This window comes from Corvus moneduloides, chromosome 15 (genome assembly GCF_009650955.1).
Source record: "Corvus moneduloides isolate bCorMon1 chromosome 15, bCorMon1.pri, whole genome shotgun sequence".
In the NCBI taxonomy this organism is placed as follows: Eukaryota; Metazoa; Chordata; class Aves; order Passeriformes; family Corvidae; genus Corvus; species Corvus moneduloides.
The window spans coordinates 4,943,113-4,959,335 of record NC_045490.1 but is presented as its reverse complement, the minus strand read 5'-3'; the positions used below and the strand labels follow the sequence as shown (position 1 = coordinate 4,959,335).

The 16,223-nt window shown below is 42.5% G+C and overlaps 1 protein-coding gene across 6 annotated transcripts in view; it reads left to right on the top strand.

The window, feature by feature from the left end:
- Nucleotides 1-16,223, top strand: part of SGCD (sarcoglycan delta) — a 305,997-nt gene that overhangs the window by 249,467 nt on the left and 40,307 nt on the right. For all 6 annotated transcript variants that reach the window (XM_032124855.1, XM_032124858.1, XM_032124854.1 and 3 more), the window contains 2 exons: nt 8,202-8,289; nt 10,535-10,654. In XM_032124855.1, coding sequence (XP_031980746.1) covers nt 8,202-8,289; nt 10,535-10,654 — 208 coding nt within the window. The remainder of the gene's footprint in view (nt 1-8,201; nt 8,290-10,534; nt 10,655-16,223) is intronic.

The following is a 16,223-nucleotide window of genomic DNA, read 5'->3' as shown; positions in this document are numbered from 1 at the left end:
TCTGTGCTAGGCAGCTCACGTGGCAGTTCGGAAAGACTTCAAAGCTGTCTAGATAGCATCACTCCCTCGCCTGCACGTATATTGGAAGAGAGAGGCTGGATCAGATAAGTTCAGAACATCAATAAATACGTGTATTTTGTTTGGTGACACTTGTTCAATTTGAGTCTTTTTCCCAGGAAGCAGCTTGTGTTGTGTCATTTTTTCAGCGCGCTGTGTAAATGCTCTGCATCTGCAACTGTCGAGGCTGGTGCCATCCCCTGGCAGCGCCATCTGCTCGCTCACAGAGTGCTTTTTGCACAGATAAAAAATGTGAGGTGTTACTCATAATTAGGCAAATCACATGCTGTGATCTGTGATTGATTTGATTCCTGTTGCTGGCTACCTCACATAAGTCTGTGTGTCCATAAGCATTGTCTACATACCAGCATATGGATGCAGATGAATCAGAGGCTCACAAATTCTTTTTCCCCAATCCAGACAGATGGAAATGTTTTCCCTTCTTATTAGCAGCAGCTGAATTTCAGTCACACGAGGGGCCTCTGCTAGGAGCTTGCCTGTGTTTCGTGCTGTACACGCACACGTAAGTTGGCATGGCCGTTTATAATCTAATACCAGAAGTAAGCGATCCATGACATGCAGCAAAGGAAAGATGTAATTTCAAAGCAGTGTTCAGAGGTATCCACGTTATTAGCCTTCCTGGAGAAAAATATCTGGATATATAACTTAGCATTACACAGTGCAGTAACAGAATGCCTAAAAGGATGTGTGAGCATTGCAGAGCCCAAGTGTCTCTGCTGAATCTGACTTCTGGAAAATATTGCTGTGCTTTTCTTAGAATTAACAGAATGTGCTCTTAAATGTGTTCACCTCCCTCACTGATCTTAATTGTTTCTGGTTGTAGTATGGTCCAATGCTGGTGGTAAGGGAAAGTAACTCAGAAATTAGTAGTTCTGTATAATTTTGCTGTTGTCTTCTAATGTCTTTTATAGATAGTGAAGCGTGGTTTACTGGTGGTTTTAAAAGATGTTTAAGGCAGGCAGTTGGGACACCAGGAAGGCCATAGAAATGAAAACACATGAACAGAGGTCTGCACGCTTGACTGGAGTAAAAGTTACAAGCAGTGGAGTAGCTGTGTAGTTGGATGATTTAGGATATTTTTAAGCCTCAACAGAGCTCTCTTCTTTTCTCTCCTGTGGCTACCTACAGTGTGTTTACTTCAGCAGGAGATCTGTCACCACTGGACTCAGATCATAACTAGGACAGCCCAAGGCAGAAAATAGGATATAACTTAGCACAAATCCACAGTCCTGCTGCTCCAACACCTCCTGTAGACAAGGATCAGATTGGAGCGAGCTGCTGCTGAGCAGCAGCTGCAGCTTGGCTTTTCTGCAAAGGAATTCAAGTAAATTGAAATGTTTAGAGAATACTTGGTTGATTTCATACTGGAAGGGGCTGAGCAATGCGCTGAGAACCCAGGACTGCTGTTGTCCTGTTTTAGAGCTTTGGCGTGGCTTGAGTCCAGCTTTGTTTGTACAAGGGAGAGCTGTTCCCCAGGGATGCCAAGTTAATCATCAGCACACGTTTGATTGACTCTGTTGTATCACCTTTGGGTGAACTCTCAGTGTAGTGAAGAGCTTGAAGCATTTTCAGAGATACGTGGTAATTTTACAAGTTGTGCTGCTCTCTTCATTTCAGCTGTCTGAGCGTGCCTTACTAGAGAACTCCTGGAGCTGAGCTTACTTCAATGCACCAGAGATATTTTTCCAAAGCCAGTAATGATCAGTTCAGTCCTACCAACAGAGAAAGTTTTGTGGATGTGCAGCAGCCTTCAGATGTTACAAACACCTGATATTTGTAAAGCAGATCAGATGCTACAAACCCTGATTTCCCACCCCTGTGGATAGTGAATAGAACTCCAACATGCACCGTTGCATTTTATTTTCATGTGTATGTCTCTTGGTTTCATCATGTCACCTGTGGTTTTCCTTATATTATAAGTCAATGAAGTAAAAAAGAAAAGAGAACAGCAAAGAAGTCAAGGCAGATGTAATGCCTTGGAAATTTTTCGGTGTTGTTTTTTAATGTCAGCAGACATGGTGTAATTTAATTTTCAGAAGAGTCTCAGCTGCAAAGTAGCTGATTAGGCATCTTGAAGAAGCAGCCAATCTCTCAAAACACTCTGTTCATGAGATTATTACAGGTATTCTTCTAAAGAGAGAAACCCCTAGATTGCCAGAAATAAATCACTTTGAAGGATACAAACCCCCTTGGGTAGCCTTCCAGAAGCAGAACCCAGTCATTAGATCTCACATCACAGACCTGCCTTCTTTGCACTTTAAAAAGAAGAGTCAAAGATATAATTGCTTTAATGAAGCAGAAGGAATTTTATCTTTAGTTTCGATTGTTATTAAAATGAACTTCAAGAAGTACCATAAAAGAGAGGGGTTTGTGGCATTGGACATAAAACTCCAACTTGCTCTGTCTGTGCCATTAAAATATATCAACCTTGGGTGGGGCCACAGTATTTTCTGAGCTTCATGGTACTGTAAAACGTATTCTGGTGAAGGTGACTGAGCCTTGTTTGCATAGAAAACAGAATTTTTTTGATTTTTTTTTTGTTTGGTTTGGTTTGGTTTGGTTTTTTTTGTTAAAGCATTTGAATGCTTGGTAAAGTGTCAGAAACTGTAGCACAGCGCACTAAGCTCATGATGCTGCATTTATGTTTTTTGAGTGCCCATTACAGGTCAGGGCTGTGTCAGCTCTGTCACTGACCCAGGTTATGTGACCTGGGCACAATCCACTTGTGATAAAGTTTGTTTCCTGGAAGAAGAGGATGCAAACTACGTTTTGTTACATCTCCACTGGACCTGCTGCCTCCTTCCTAAAAGCAACCATCTTCAGACACACATCTAGCACATATTGGGGCGTTTTATAGCATTTGTTTTAATGTTTGTTACCAATTCCATTCACGGTTTGCTTTCATTCTGCTGTGAACAGCTTACACTGTCAAATCAGAAGGTTTACTAAGAAAGGGATTTAGTAACATGAACATTATGTTCAGCTGTTTGAAGGACAAAATCAAGATCAAAAGAGACTCAGCGATTAAACAACAAAAAGTATGTTTAAATCATATTAAGGGCTATTTTCAATCTATCACTTACAGATTTAGCTGCATGCCTTAAATTTTTGTGCCAGGAGGCCTCTGGGAAAAATCCTGTTCTTGCAGTGGGGATCTAGACCAGAAAAAGGAGGAAGAGCTTTTGAAACAGAAACCGTAATCGTTGGCTTGCAAGTTGAGCACGAGGTCTAGATTTTGTGCTGATGTAAATGATGATCAGGCTGCTGTTCCAAGCAGGACCTTGGGGATGGGGTTCGTTAGATACTCCCAAGTTTGCCTTCACAGCCAAAGGTAGATGCTGTCCAGTGCTTCCTGTCTGCTCTTCAGGAGGTGCATGGTGCCTGTACAATGCTCTGTGAGGTTTGCTGACACTCGTGGCCGTGCCAGTTGCCTGATTCCTGCAGAATCTCTTATCAATTCTGAAGGGGTTTTACTCAATTTCCTCCCATCTCACTGTTTTATGAGGGCAACTCTGAACTTTTCCAGCATCAGACATTCTCCAGTGCAGGAGTAGGGGGAGGAAATGCTGGCTTTGGGACAGGTCCTGCTTTTTTTGGCTGTGCTCACAGCATGTTCTGGAGACCTTTGTGGTTTGGAAACTCCGTGTTGAGCGTCACACAGTGAGGTATTCCTGGTGCCTCCTTTTGAAAGAGGAGCAAGTCGTATGGGAATGTGCAAAACTGGGTCAGGAAGACTAATTTAAGCATGTCTGTGTCAACTGACCAAAAATAACAGAGTAAAGGTCACAAGGTCAGCTTTCCTGGTGGGGCAGGGGACATGCCTGACACCTGCACTAATGAGCTGCATGCAGTGTGGCGTCCTCGACAGTGCTCTGGGCTTGGCTACACGAAGAAAAACTACAGAGGTGTGATGCCTTTGTGGCTTTTCATTAGAGGTTTACCATTCTTAATGAAGGACATTTCAGGTGCCCTAAAATTATTGCTTTATCTCTCGGTTATTGGGGGATGAATTCTTGCTACTCCAAGCCAGAAAAAACTGAAGTGCAGCTTCGAGTTGTCCCTACCAGTGGAAAATGCAGTGCAGGAAAGTGTCACTGCTGTTACTGCTGTTACCACATTTAGCTTCTGGTGTAGTAGCACTGGTTGGACTTGAAGAAAGGAATACGTTTATTACCCACACAAAACTTCCCCTCTGTCAGGAGCAACTTAGAATGGCACTCAGGGGTGCAGGCAGGTGGGAGCTGCTTGTGGCTGTAGGGCAGAACCAGGAGAGCTTTTGCTGGCTGCTTGCTTTACAGAAAAGAAACTTTTGCCTTCTGACAGTCCAGCTGTGCACAGAGCAGTGTTTGCTTCCTGTAATGTCAGTGAGAGGTGGAGTTGAGCAGGAAAATGGTGTTCTGAGTGACTTCTCCATAGACTGCTCCTTGCCAAGCTAGATTATGCTTTAAGATTTTATTTTTACCATTACTTTGTCAAGCCTGCAGGAAATTCACCATTTCCATTATTTCCACAAGCTTCCCTTGCACTTACTGTGCAAAGTCTTTGAATCCATTGGATCAAATCAAAGCTATTCCTTCTGACCATCTGAACTACAAATACGCTGACTGTGAAGCATTATTTTTAAATTTCCTGTAAAAATTTAAAAGGATTTCCAAATATTTTTAATAATTCCCTGAAACAGTCTAAGGACATCTGTTAAAGTACTGAATTTCCCTGAAGACAGCACTGGTTGGGATTGCTTCAGCTGCAAAGTAAGGTTGTCAGTCAAAGGGCTTTTTCTATTTCAGTCTCTACTCTGGGAGTTTTTAGCATCTCTTCCAAAGCGAGCCAAAGAAAGACAGTGAGCTGTTCTGGCTTGTTTTGCCGTGTGTTTAATCTAGCAAACAGTAAGTTGATACCTTTTGTGAAGTCTTCTCTATTCTACTGGACATCTCACTGCTTGATGAGGAACCAAGCTACACAGTTTTGACGTATTTTTGCACTTTCCATATTCTTTCTTCTGCAACATGTGTCCAGTGTTTTAATATATTGAGTAGCTGTGGCAAATGCTGTTGTGTGTCTGCAAACATTTGCATTATTTTTAAGGCACTGGGTCTGCTAATGGGGAGCTGGAGTAAGAGGCAGAATGATGTATTTACTCTCCAGGATTTCCTGCAGAGATGAATAGTAGGTTCATGGTGAGCTGAAAGTGCATGACCAGCCCAAAGAGTCTTTAAAAGATGTGCTTGTTTATTGCATGCTGATATTCTAACTCCAGCTCTGTCAAGTGCTATGACAGTTTATGAAAATATTGCTTCACTACGTAACTATTTTATTGTGGTGCTGATGCCATATTGATCTGGATTTCCACCTGCTCATATGCATCAGAATACTTCATTTTGTGTCATGGTAACATGAAAGTGTAAGAGAAGGGGAACGTTTTGTCTTTTCAGTTGTAAATCCTAACTGGCTTTTAATGTTTTCATTATTTTGTTCTGTGTGATTGAAAGAAGCTGACATCATCACCAAGCTTGCAAGAGAGGAAATATTTTTTTTAATGTTCAGTGTTTAAAAGATGTCAGTGTTATTTCCTTTGTAAACAGAAGATGGTGGATAGAAAATCTGCAGAATTTTCAGCAAAAGGGAGTGATTTTTTCAGTTCTTTTTCATTCCTTAATGGAAAAAGAATTATGGAAATGAGAGCAGGCATTGCATTAATAGCTTCCAATGTTCTTTCCCTGCAGACCAATAAAAACATCCTGCATTAGGGAAATTTAGTTTTTTGAAGGCTGCATGAATCTGAGTTCTGAATCAGTGAATGAGATGACTGTGCCGGGGTAAGCATTTCCAGGTCTGATTATGTATTTTAAGTCTTTTGTTGGTGGGTACCAGCTCTTAGCTTGTCTTGCAGGTCTTCTTCAGAGCAACTCTTTCTGTGACTTTTTATACTGGTTTATCTTGTAGTACTTCTGTAGCGCCTTCTCATATCACAAAGAGCAGTAACAGATTTTTCAAAGTCACAGGGATTGAACTATTTTTCCTGCCTGAATTAGGCCTTTTCAAAACACTCCAGCTGCTTGAAAACTCCATAAGCAAAATTCAAATAGTACAAGTCGAAAAAAGTGACTTTTCTGTGCTTCCTGTGGCGTGTTTATAGTAGTTACAGTCTCAGCCATGACTATGCATTATGCAGATTGTAACCATCTACCTTTAAAACCATTCTTCATCTCTAAGTGTGCAGTGGATATGCAGCAGTAAACTGCTGTTGCTGGGTGTGTTCAAATCAGGTGCCTGAGCTTCAAGTGAAGCCATCTTTTCTGAGCTGTTAACTATAAAATAGTAATAGCATTAATTTCTAGAAGTTCTAGAGGATCACAAATAAAAACTAGAGACAAGGAGAATCATTACAAGTCATTACCACTGATCCTTACTTCTAAATTATTAATCATAATTCAGTTTCATATACAATATTACTTAAGCTGTCAGACACATTGCAGAAGCATAGAAGGATGATTTGTCCTCATTTAGTGTATGAGGGGACAGAGGCACCAAGAGCTTCTGAAACTTGTCCAAGATCTGGAAATGATTAAGTGGAATTCTTTTTATTTTTTTTTTTTTATTTAGTTGTAAATAGTCTGAATGTAGCCAAAATGTTCTAGTTATAATTGATCAAATGAACCTCATTTCGCCCTTTGTTGCTGAAGGGCTGATCCCATGGGAACATGCTGCAAAAACAGTGAAGGCAACAAAAGTAATTATTGTGAATATTTGATCACGTGTGCGACTGGGTTTATTTTAGTTTTTTGAGGTTTATTTTCTGCAGACACCACTGAGAATCGTTTGTCCATCACTAGATTGTTCCCTGAAGCTCCAGTCCACCACAGGACTCCCATGAATCAGTTCTGTGTTACTGTTACATTTTATATGCAGACAACTTAGTCCTTCTGCCATGATCCAGAAAAAATGGCACCTATGAAAATACTGTGTTCCTTACAAATTCAGGAGGCAAGGAGAACATGTTTGACCCACCCGATCCTCTATCCCCGTCCTGATTATTCATTCCTAATGGAAAGATTTTGGAAATGCTGGAAAAAGACATTGGGCATAAAAATTTTCAACTTCTTCCTGATTTTCTTGCTTTTTTATCTCCTCTGCCGATCCTGTGTCTCAGTCAGTTGACGAATTTGATCAGCTGCCTGCTTTAGGCATTACAAAGAGGTGCTGGCGGTGAATTTCCACCTTGCACATTAGATTTTTGGCTGATTTGATTTGGGGTCACCCTGTGCTAGTGCTGTGGGTGGCTAATAGCCCCTGAGGAACCAACTGTGCAGGCTGGGGCTGCCTGTGGAAAACATGAGTTCCCCGGTGCCTGGGCTGTGTTTGCACACAGGAGGAGCCAGATGGTTGGAGCTGTGGGTTCTCTTTGGCTTCACTCTGCAGGAGAAATACCTGAGATGGATGTTGCCAGGTCGCTGTGTGGCTCCTGTGTGCTACCAGCTGCTCTGGCTCTTCTCTCAGAGGTGTGTTGAAAGCATAGAAATGAGAAATTGGTAGAACTCTTTATGGTCAAGTGGGGAAGAGTTTGTGTCTTGTGTTCTGCAGACCCGGTGGGATGGGTCACAAGCTGGCATCCCAGCCCACAGTGTAGTGGTGAAACGTGCCAGATGGTTTACAAGTGCTTTGAGATCTAAGGCACTCATGTTAATCAGATTTTCTCCTCCCCAGCCCTTGGGCATGGCTCACTCACATGGTGGGCAGACACTGTCACCCACTGGAGTCGTCAGAAGCTGTAATTTTTCAGATTTGCCTCTGAAACATGCTGCTGCTGTCAACTATCCTCCCAAAACCTTTGGGAAGCTTAGGTCAGGTCTGATATCCCCTGCACATTTTAAAATACCAGGTTGGGTGGCTTATACCAGCAATAGAGGCAACCATCCCTCAGCAAGGCACTGCCTGGGCCAGACAGAGCTGTGGTGTCCACTCTGGGTTAATCCTGGACAGGAAGAGTTACTGCAGGGTAGGTGCACCCCAGCCATGCCCCCAGCCTTGGGGTCAGTGCTGGACAAAGTTGCAGATGTCTCACCCAGGCAGATCCCAGGCAGCCATCCCCATCTCACACCCTTGGTCTCGTGGTCTTGTTCCAGGGCAACCCACTGTACTTCCAGTCCGCCAGAAACGTGACCGTGAACATCCTCAACGAGAAGACAAAAGTCCTCACTCGCCTTGTAACAGGTAAGGAGGGGGAAAGGCTGTTTGGAGGGACTAAGCAGGGGTGGAAGTGGGTGTTTTGGGATGCTGAGCTGGCTTCAGACAGCGCACAGAGGGGAGCCCATTGTGTCTCATGGAGTACAAATGAAAACTTCACTCCACTTTGTAGAAACAAAGCTAGAGACATGAAAGCCATGCTGGAGAAGCAACTGGCTGGGGCTGTCTGATAACAAAGCAGACCATCATTTTCATTTGAAAGCCAGTCCAGAGTTAGAAGTGTTTACTGTACCACATCAGGGTCAAGAAGAACATATGCCAGGCTGACATTTCTGTTGTAACAAGCACAGGTTTTTTCTAAGACATTTATAACTTGCCTGAAATCTGGAGCCCAACTGTGGCAACACTTTGCTGTTTAAAGTCCTTCTGCTGATGAAGAGCTCCCTTTGCTCTCAAACATGAGTGTGTTGGATGGGGAAATGGGTGTTTCACAAATCCCCAGGGCACAGCAGCTTTTGAATGAAGGCATGAGTAATTTGGGTTGAAAGAGCCTAATGCATTATATAAGGTATATGGCACTGTATATAAGGTGTATAATGTATATTTGATGTGGGATAGAGATATATTCACTGAGATTTATGCATGGACTGTGAGAAGTATGTGGCAAAGCCAGTAATCCATAAACGTGTTTCTAAGTTGAGACTGGGTTGCTTGTTTTGCTTATATAACATCTTGGCCTTTAGTCACAGTATTAAATAATTAAATATGCAGCTTCACTGAGCAATTACTTAGGCAGCATGTGTGAAACTTGCCTGGAGGAAGGAAATAAATTCAACCCCAGGCTTCCTGATTGTCACATTCAGAATGAAGGTCTTCAGTTTGTTGGTTCTCCGTGTATTTTCAAGAGGGTGTTTGGTTCACTTAAGCACCTCTGTGTCTCGAGAGGTTGGGAGGACACACTCAGTGATACATCCCAGTGTGATGCTCTGGTTATTGAGCATTTTATGCATTCAGCACCAGCTTTGGTGTCACAGTGGAGCAAAGATGTGGTCCCATGCTGCAAAGATGAACAGGGAGGGGAGCTGGTTAATAAGCAAGACACAAATCAAATTTAAAGTACTGGATTTTCTCAATGTGGCTGCACAAGCTTTTAAGTATTTCCAAGGATCTCAGCTTGGCCTCACTTGTCTGTAGTGCAAACCACATGCATGATTCCGTGTGTCCAGGTGCCAGTACAGGTGACCTGTGCAGGGAAATGCTGGGTAGGGATGGAGTTTTTAAGAAAATACTGGCTTTCAGGTGTTATTTCTCCTGTCTTTTGAGAAATGAGACCGGTCATGAAGATGCCCAGAATTAATGCAAAGTGCAGTCACCTGCCTTGTGCAGGATAATATTCCAGGGGGGCTGTGGCTTATTAGATGCAGCTGGCAGGGCTGTTCAGTGGTGATTTGTCCAAAGTCTGGCCTAGGTCAGTAACCCAGGGCAGCCTCTTTGTAACTTTGCAGCCTTTGAGCAACAAACCTGCACAGAATCGCTATTCAGGCAGCTGATGTTTATGAGACCCCACAACAAAACACATTGCCAGAGGCTTTCCAGCACTGCAGGGCACAGCAGCCTGCAGGAAAAGCAGCAGAATTGAAATAAGATCTTTGAAGGAAAGTTTCACTTGTCTAAAAACTTTCTGCAGTGTGAGAGGATGCCATTTTTCTTGGCCTGTGCATGATTGAAGGGGGTCTAAAACAAAACATTTGCTCCAGTGCTGGTGTTTGGGGTTTTTTTGTTTGGTTTTTTTTTTTTTTTTTTTCCCTAATTGGGCTGTGCATGACACTGGTAGAATTTTAATCCAGATATATTTAAAAGGTGGAAAACTGGGAATCTTTGACACTGCAGCATCAGTCCAAGCAAAATGGGCCCAGGAGCTCTTGTTGCCTCTTACAGCTGCACCAATGCTCTCAAAGCATGGCTGGATATGTTCATTGCTGTTTCACATATGGGTCTGTCTTTCTGTAAAAATATCCCAGCTGTCTCAAGTTCAATGGTGATTTTGTGGCACACATAAGCATTAACAAAAACATAAGCAGAAATAGTTGAGCAGTTGTTACTTGGGTAGAAAACTGCCCTTTTCTAATAAGATCTAAAAAGCCTCCCTGTTTGGTGTCTGTGAATGCAATTTGTAGAGCTAATATTACTCAGCAAATGGGTTTATTGAATGTATGAAGCTACAGTGTGATTTTCTTATAATTTTCCCTAAAGTAAAGCTTCTTCCCTCTAGGCCCCCAAGCAGTGGAAGCACACAGCCAAAAATTTGAGGTGAAAACCCTCTCTGGAAAATTGCTGTTTTCTGCAGATGACAACGAAGTGGTGGTTGGAGCAGAGAGATTGAGAGTTCTAGGTAAGACATTGTTCATTAAGTCACAGTTTCAATGTGCACCTCTTCAAATTTGAGTATAGTTTTGCCTGACTTTCCTTCCTACTTGCTGAAAGTTTCTTTTGGAGATAAAACCTTGTGCTGTCCTTATGGCTTTGATTCTTCTCCAAGCAGATAATGGGCAGGAGTTTCTATGTGAGGACTTTCTTAACTTGCACAGTTTGTTATTTCCCCTCCAGAAGAAAACTACCCTGGAAGTGGTTTGTCTGGCTGAGTGAAGTAGCTTTAAAACCAGTTCTGAAACTGAAAAAACTTTTATCTCTTGGATCTGGGATGGAGGACAGTGAGGGATTGCCCCAAGGATGTGCCCATGTCTACAGTCACTGTGCAAAGGCACACCTCAGGGTTCATGTGTTTGGTCCCAGCACTGTCACCAGCTCCTCCTTCCTTCTGAAAATAACACCAGGAGGATCTGCCTTCCCAGCTGGGCTGCCTGCCAGGCTTTACATTGGTATTTCTTAATGAAAACTGAGGATACACTCTGGGTTTGGGATGTGGGGGGTTCTTCCTTGTTTCTTCAGATTTTTTTTTTTTTAAGTACTTGGAGAAACAAAACAGTTGTGGCAATTGTAAATTTCCAAACTTATTTGATAGTTACATGAAATTAACTGTCTGGAACCTGAACTTTTGTGCTCCCCAGTTCAATCCATGCTCTTTGGTTAGTCTGGGATTTGGTCAGGAATGTTTTCACATAGGACCAGAGTGGGTAGCTCAGTGTTGGTCACAGTTAGTCACACAACAGTGCTGCTGGTCTCTGTGGAGGCACCAATACCTGTTTTACAGTGGCTTCTTTTGGATGCATCTTTTCATTCCAAACTGTTCCTTACTTCTGTTGTAAAAACAGATCAATAAGGAGCTTGGAATGATAGATAGATATAGATAGTATTTATTATTATTATTATCATCATCATCATTATTGTTATTATTTCTAGATATTTAATAGTATATTATGTATAATATAAATGGGACTTGGTATCCAACCATTAACATTTTTAGTTGCCTGATGTCCTGCTGTTCTAGATGGTTCCTATTTGTGGACAGGTGGAGTGTAGCTCTCTGCAGGTCACTGTTGTTACACACTGGACTAGTTCAGTCACCAGCTATAAAAAGTTAGGTGGGCTTTACAGGATAAATGTTGAAGTTCACAAAATTAAGAGTATCTCTGTTAGCTTAAAACTTTGAAGAGGCCCATTCAAAATCCTTGTGGTGTTACAGAGCTGGGGACATTTGTAACAATCCATGTTCTCCAACAAATCTCCCTTCACACTGCACCCTTCAGAGCTAATTTGTGCAGGGTAGATGAAGTCAGGGAGCCACAGCTTTTAAGTGTTTTCTTGGAGACCTTAAAATAAGGGAGATTTACATCACTGGTTTAAAAAAAATATACAGAACCTTTTCCTTACAAGCTGCAAGTACTCCTTTTCAGATTACATACTTACAAAAAATTGCTTTTAAGTTCCTCTATACTTTCAAGAAACCAGGAATTATTTTTGATAGTTATTTTGAGTTTCTGCCTTGTTTTAGTCTCCAGAATAAACAGCATCAAAAATCCTGCTGATCACTGTAGTGCACTTTCATTTTGTACCTGCAACTGTTTCTCGAGATTGGTTTGACTTTTGCAGATCTATCAGAAAAGAAAAAGTAGAATGATACCACTGGTGATGTTACATAGCAAGTATTCTGATGACCTTGAGCTGAAATGCTTTCTGAGTTCATACTTGGCTTTGTTTTTCTCCAGCTTTGCTTCCCCAATCTAATTTTATCTCCAGAAGTGTTTGCCGTGGCTGTTTGCCACGCTGGGAAGTGTTACACCATATGTTCATGTTTCTTGGAGTGTTTTTGTCTGCTCTGAAGGCCAGTCCGAGTCGTAGTACACAGACAAATTCCTTTGATCATTTTTCTGGTGTTTGGGCTCTCAGGTGCTGCTGGAATGTGTCTGCTGGCACCCATCTATGCCATCTAAATAATTCCAACTTGTTCTTGTTATTGCTGAACACGTACTTGTTGTAGAGGCAAGTTTATGACAACAACCTGGCGTGAAAGTCATCCCACAGAGGTCAGAGCAGCAGTTCTTGTGGCCAGCTTTGAATCTTGCCAGTGACAATAACTCTTTTCTTTGTACGGACTTCAAAGCTTTTTTCTGGAAGTTTGTGCTACAAACCAATGGTGGATCCTTGTCCTGAGAAAAGAGCTGCTCTCCTGTTTCGAAATGAACTCTGCTCTGGGTACCTAGAGGATTTTTCAACATTAGCAAGGGATAAAAAAAAGGAAGAATACACAGAATTATAGATTAAAAACAAATGCAAGTAGGACATATGATGCATTTGGTGCTTCAAAAAATTGCGCAGCATGGAGAGTGCAGATTACCATATGAAAGTGCTTTTTATTTGATTTGTATTTTGGGGAGTTATTTCTGACTTAGGAGCATTAAAGGACCCAGAAAGACCGAGCTGGCCACCTCTGCTTTTCATGTATGACATAATTTAGAGTACTTCAATGATTTTATATGATACAGCGAATCCAGTCAAACCTCTCATCAGAGGCGAGACTGGAGGATGACAGAACTCCTGTCTGAGGGGAAGGGCAGCCCTCTGAGCCCTCTGGCCATGGAGAGTTCTGGCAACACGGACACAACCTTTTCCAGGTGCAAAGAGTTCCCTCTGCCATGCTCAAAGTTGGGAGCTCAGCACTGCCTGGGTCCAGATGACTCTAAGGGAGCTCATGTTTGCCTGCAAGAAGTCCTCTAAAAACTGAACCTTACAACTACTCCACTCTGCCCTTTTCCTTCCAAGCCCATCTGCCAGTGCTCATGTGCTCCTTGCTGGGATGGGATGGAAGCACATTCTCACTCTCAGCACCCCTTCCCTCCACCAGCTTCACTCCATGGAATCTGGGCACCTTGTGGTTGTCCAGAAGGTCCTGCAGCAATCCTCAGAGCTGCTCTCGTTCCTCAGAGCTGCAGCTCTGCTTTTGCCAGGCTTGGATTTCTGAGGGCAAAATCTGCCACTCCTCTGCCTGCGGTGCTGCTCGTGGGGATGTGTGGGGTGATGTGCAACCCTTCCCTGCCAGCCCTTGCTCTGGTCAGCAGAGCTTTGGGCAAACCCCGTGGACTCACAAGCTCACACCTGGCTGGACAGCCCTGTGGGGTCATAAACACAGATCTGTGCAGGGCAGATAAATGAGTTTCCCCTAATTGAATTTGTATTTGCTGCCTCGTCCAGCAGAGCCCCTTCCCCCTCCTCCTTCCAGAAACGGAACGTGTCCAGACCGTCTGAAAAATGGGGTGTAAGAAACCCTCTTTAGTTAAAAGAGTATTAAAAAAATAACTTTGATATATATTAATTACAATTTCATTTAATGGCTTATTGAACGTTATAGCATTTATAAATAAAAGACAATCATAAAGCATTATTCTGACTGTTAATTAGCTCTATTTATTCTCCAGATTAGTTTTTAAATATGCCCTCTAGATGCCACTTGATACTAATTAACAGAGTTACATTATTATCTCTATAGAAAGGCATTTTTAATTAAATCTAAAGCAATTTAAATTAGCATGAGTTTTTACAGAAATTAAACTCTGGTCAGATGCTTAATTTAGCCTTATAAGACAACATCTGATGACATGCCAGTGTCAGTTCTCCCAAGGGCCTTGACATCTTTTTATTGAGATTATTTTTTGAAGTTTGCTTTCAGGGAAACTTGCCAGTACACTCTGGTGTTTAATATTTATGATGGATTTTACCAATTTTTTTAAAGACTAAATGTTGATGGGAATCCACGTGCATTGCAGTGAGCTGAGATAAAACCACAAAAGCCACACTCCTGCAGCTTACAGGAGTCTGGCAGTCCCTGGGTTTGAGTGTGGAGGAAGGTTTGTGTGGGAGGTGGGATTGCATGGGCTGGATGCTGTCCCATTACAAATCAACCACGCTTCTTAACCACTATTAAAATTACCATTTTGCTTTGCAACAAGGATAGGATTAATCACAAACCCACATGGTCCCTTCTCTGTGACAGGACAATACAGGGGTTGCTCCCACTCCCCAGAAAATGTGCCTCTCAGACATTTGGATTAGCATGGCAGGAGCTTTTCTTCTAATGGAGCCTAATGATAAAAATGGCTAAGGCCTTCCCCTGTGGCAAACCCTAACTAAAATAGCTGTATTTAGAGTGGGGTGGGATGCCTTTCATCTCCCAGAATAAAGACTGCAGGAGCAGTGTGATGCAGCCCAGCACAGCAGCCCTCCCCAGCACCATGGCTGATTTAAGGGTGCCTTTGATCTCACCAACCTTTCCGTGCCCCCAATTATAATAATTTGTCAGTTGTTCTATTTCTACCCTGGAGCTTTTTTTCCACTGTAGCCACCACCCTTTGGGCAATGAACCACATGGAGCATGTCAGTGCTGACCACAGGTTAGACTTTCATGACTCTTAGTTTGGGAACATTTTTTTTGTTCAAGTTTCTCTCCAGCTACCTGGGAATGCACCTGGAAAGGGGAATCAGCTGTTGAAAGGTTATTGCAAATTTATTAGTAAGTTTGGAGTAATTAAATCCAAGGCACATTTCCAGCATTTTATTTATGAGCTGTTTATTAAGGAGTTTAGAGGGTTTAGTGCAGGAAGCAACAATAAAAGCAGTGTAGTTCAGGAGTGCATGGCTATTTACAAGAGCATGTAGTGACAGGAGGAAGAAGAATGGCTTTAAACTGAAAAAGATTAGGTTTAGATTAGATATTATTAAAAAATTGAATACTGTGAGGGTGGTGAGGCACTGGAATGGGTTGCCCAGAGAAGCCGTGGATGCCCCATTCAGGTTGGATGGAGCTCAGAGTGACCTGCTCTAGTGGAAGATGTCCCTGCCTGTGGCAAGGGAGTTGGAACAAGATGATCTTTAAGGTCCCTTGGAAGCCAAATCGTTCTGTGATTCTATGACTCTCTGACTGTAGAGAGCTCTTTTAAATGGCAGTGTTGGGGCTGTTGTTGGGGGCAGAGGCAGGAACCTGCTCTGCAGTTATAGAACACGAGGTGCTGGGGCTTGTTACTCATGGAAGGGTTAAAAAAGCCTTTGTAATATCCTTCACTTTGGACAAGAAGAGAACAGGATTTAATGTGGATGCACTGAACTAACACATCTGTGTCAGCTGCCCCAGCTGCCTTAAGCTTCACATCTACAAACATTTTCAGGGATCCATGTATTAGCTTCATCTGGGAGGAGCCCTGCAGAGCTGTGGCTGCAATGCCAGCCTGATTAGAGGACTCTGCTCACATTTCCTCCATATAAAACTTTTAGTGGCTTCTTTCCAGCTTTTATTTGCTGCAATAGTTACAGGAGAGCAACTTTAATGACTGCAAGAGTAGTTATATTTCATTAAATAATCCGCAAAGTTATTTGACTGGTATCAGTCATTTCAAAGGGTGGGGTAAGCTTGAAATCTAACAGTTTCCAGGAATTCCCACCCATTTTTACAGCATGTACCCTTCTTCAGCAGCGATTATTTATGGGTCAGGACATGCATGGTTGCCCTTTAC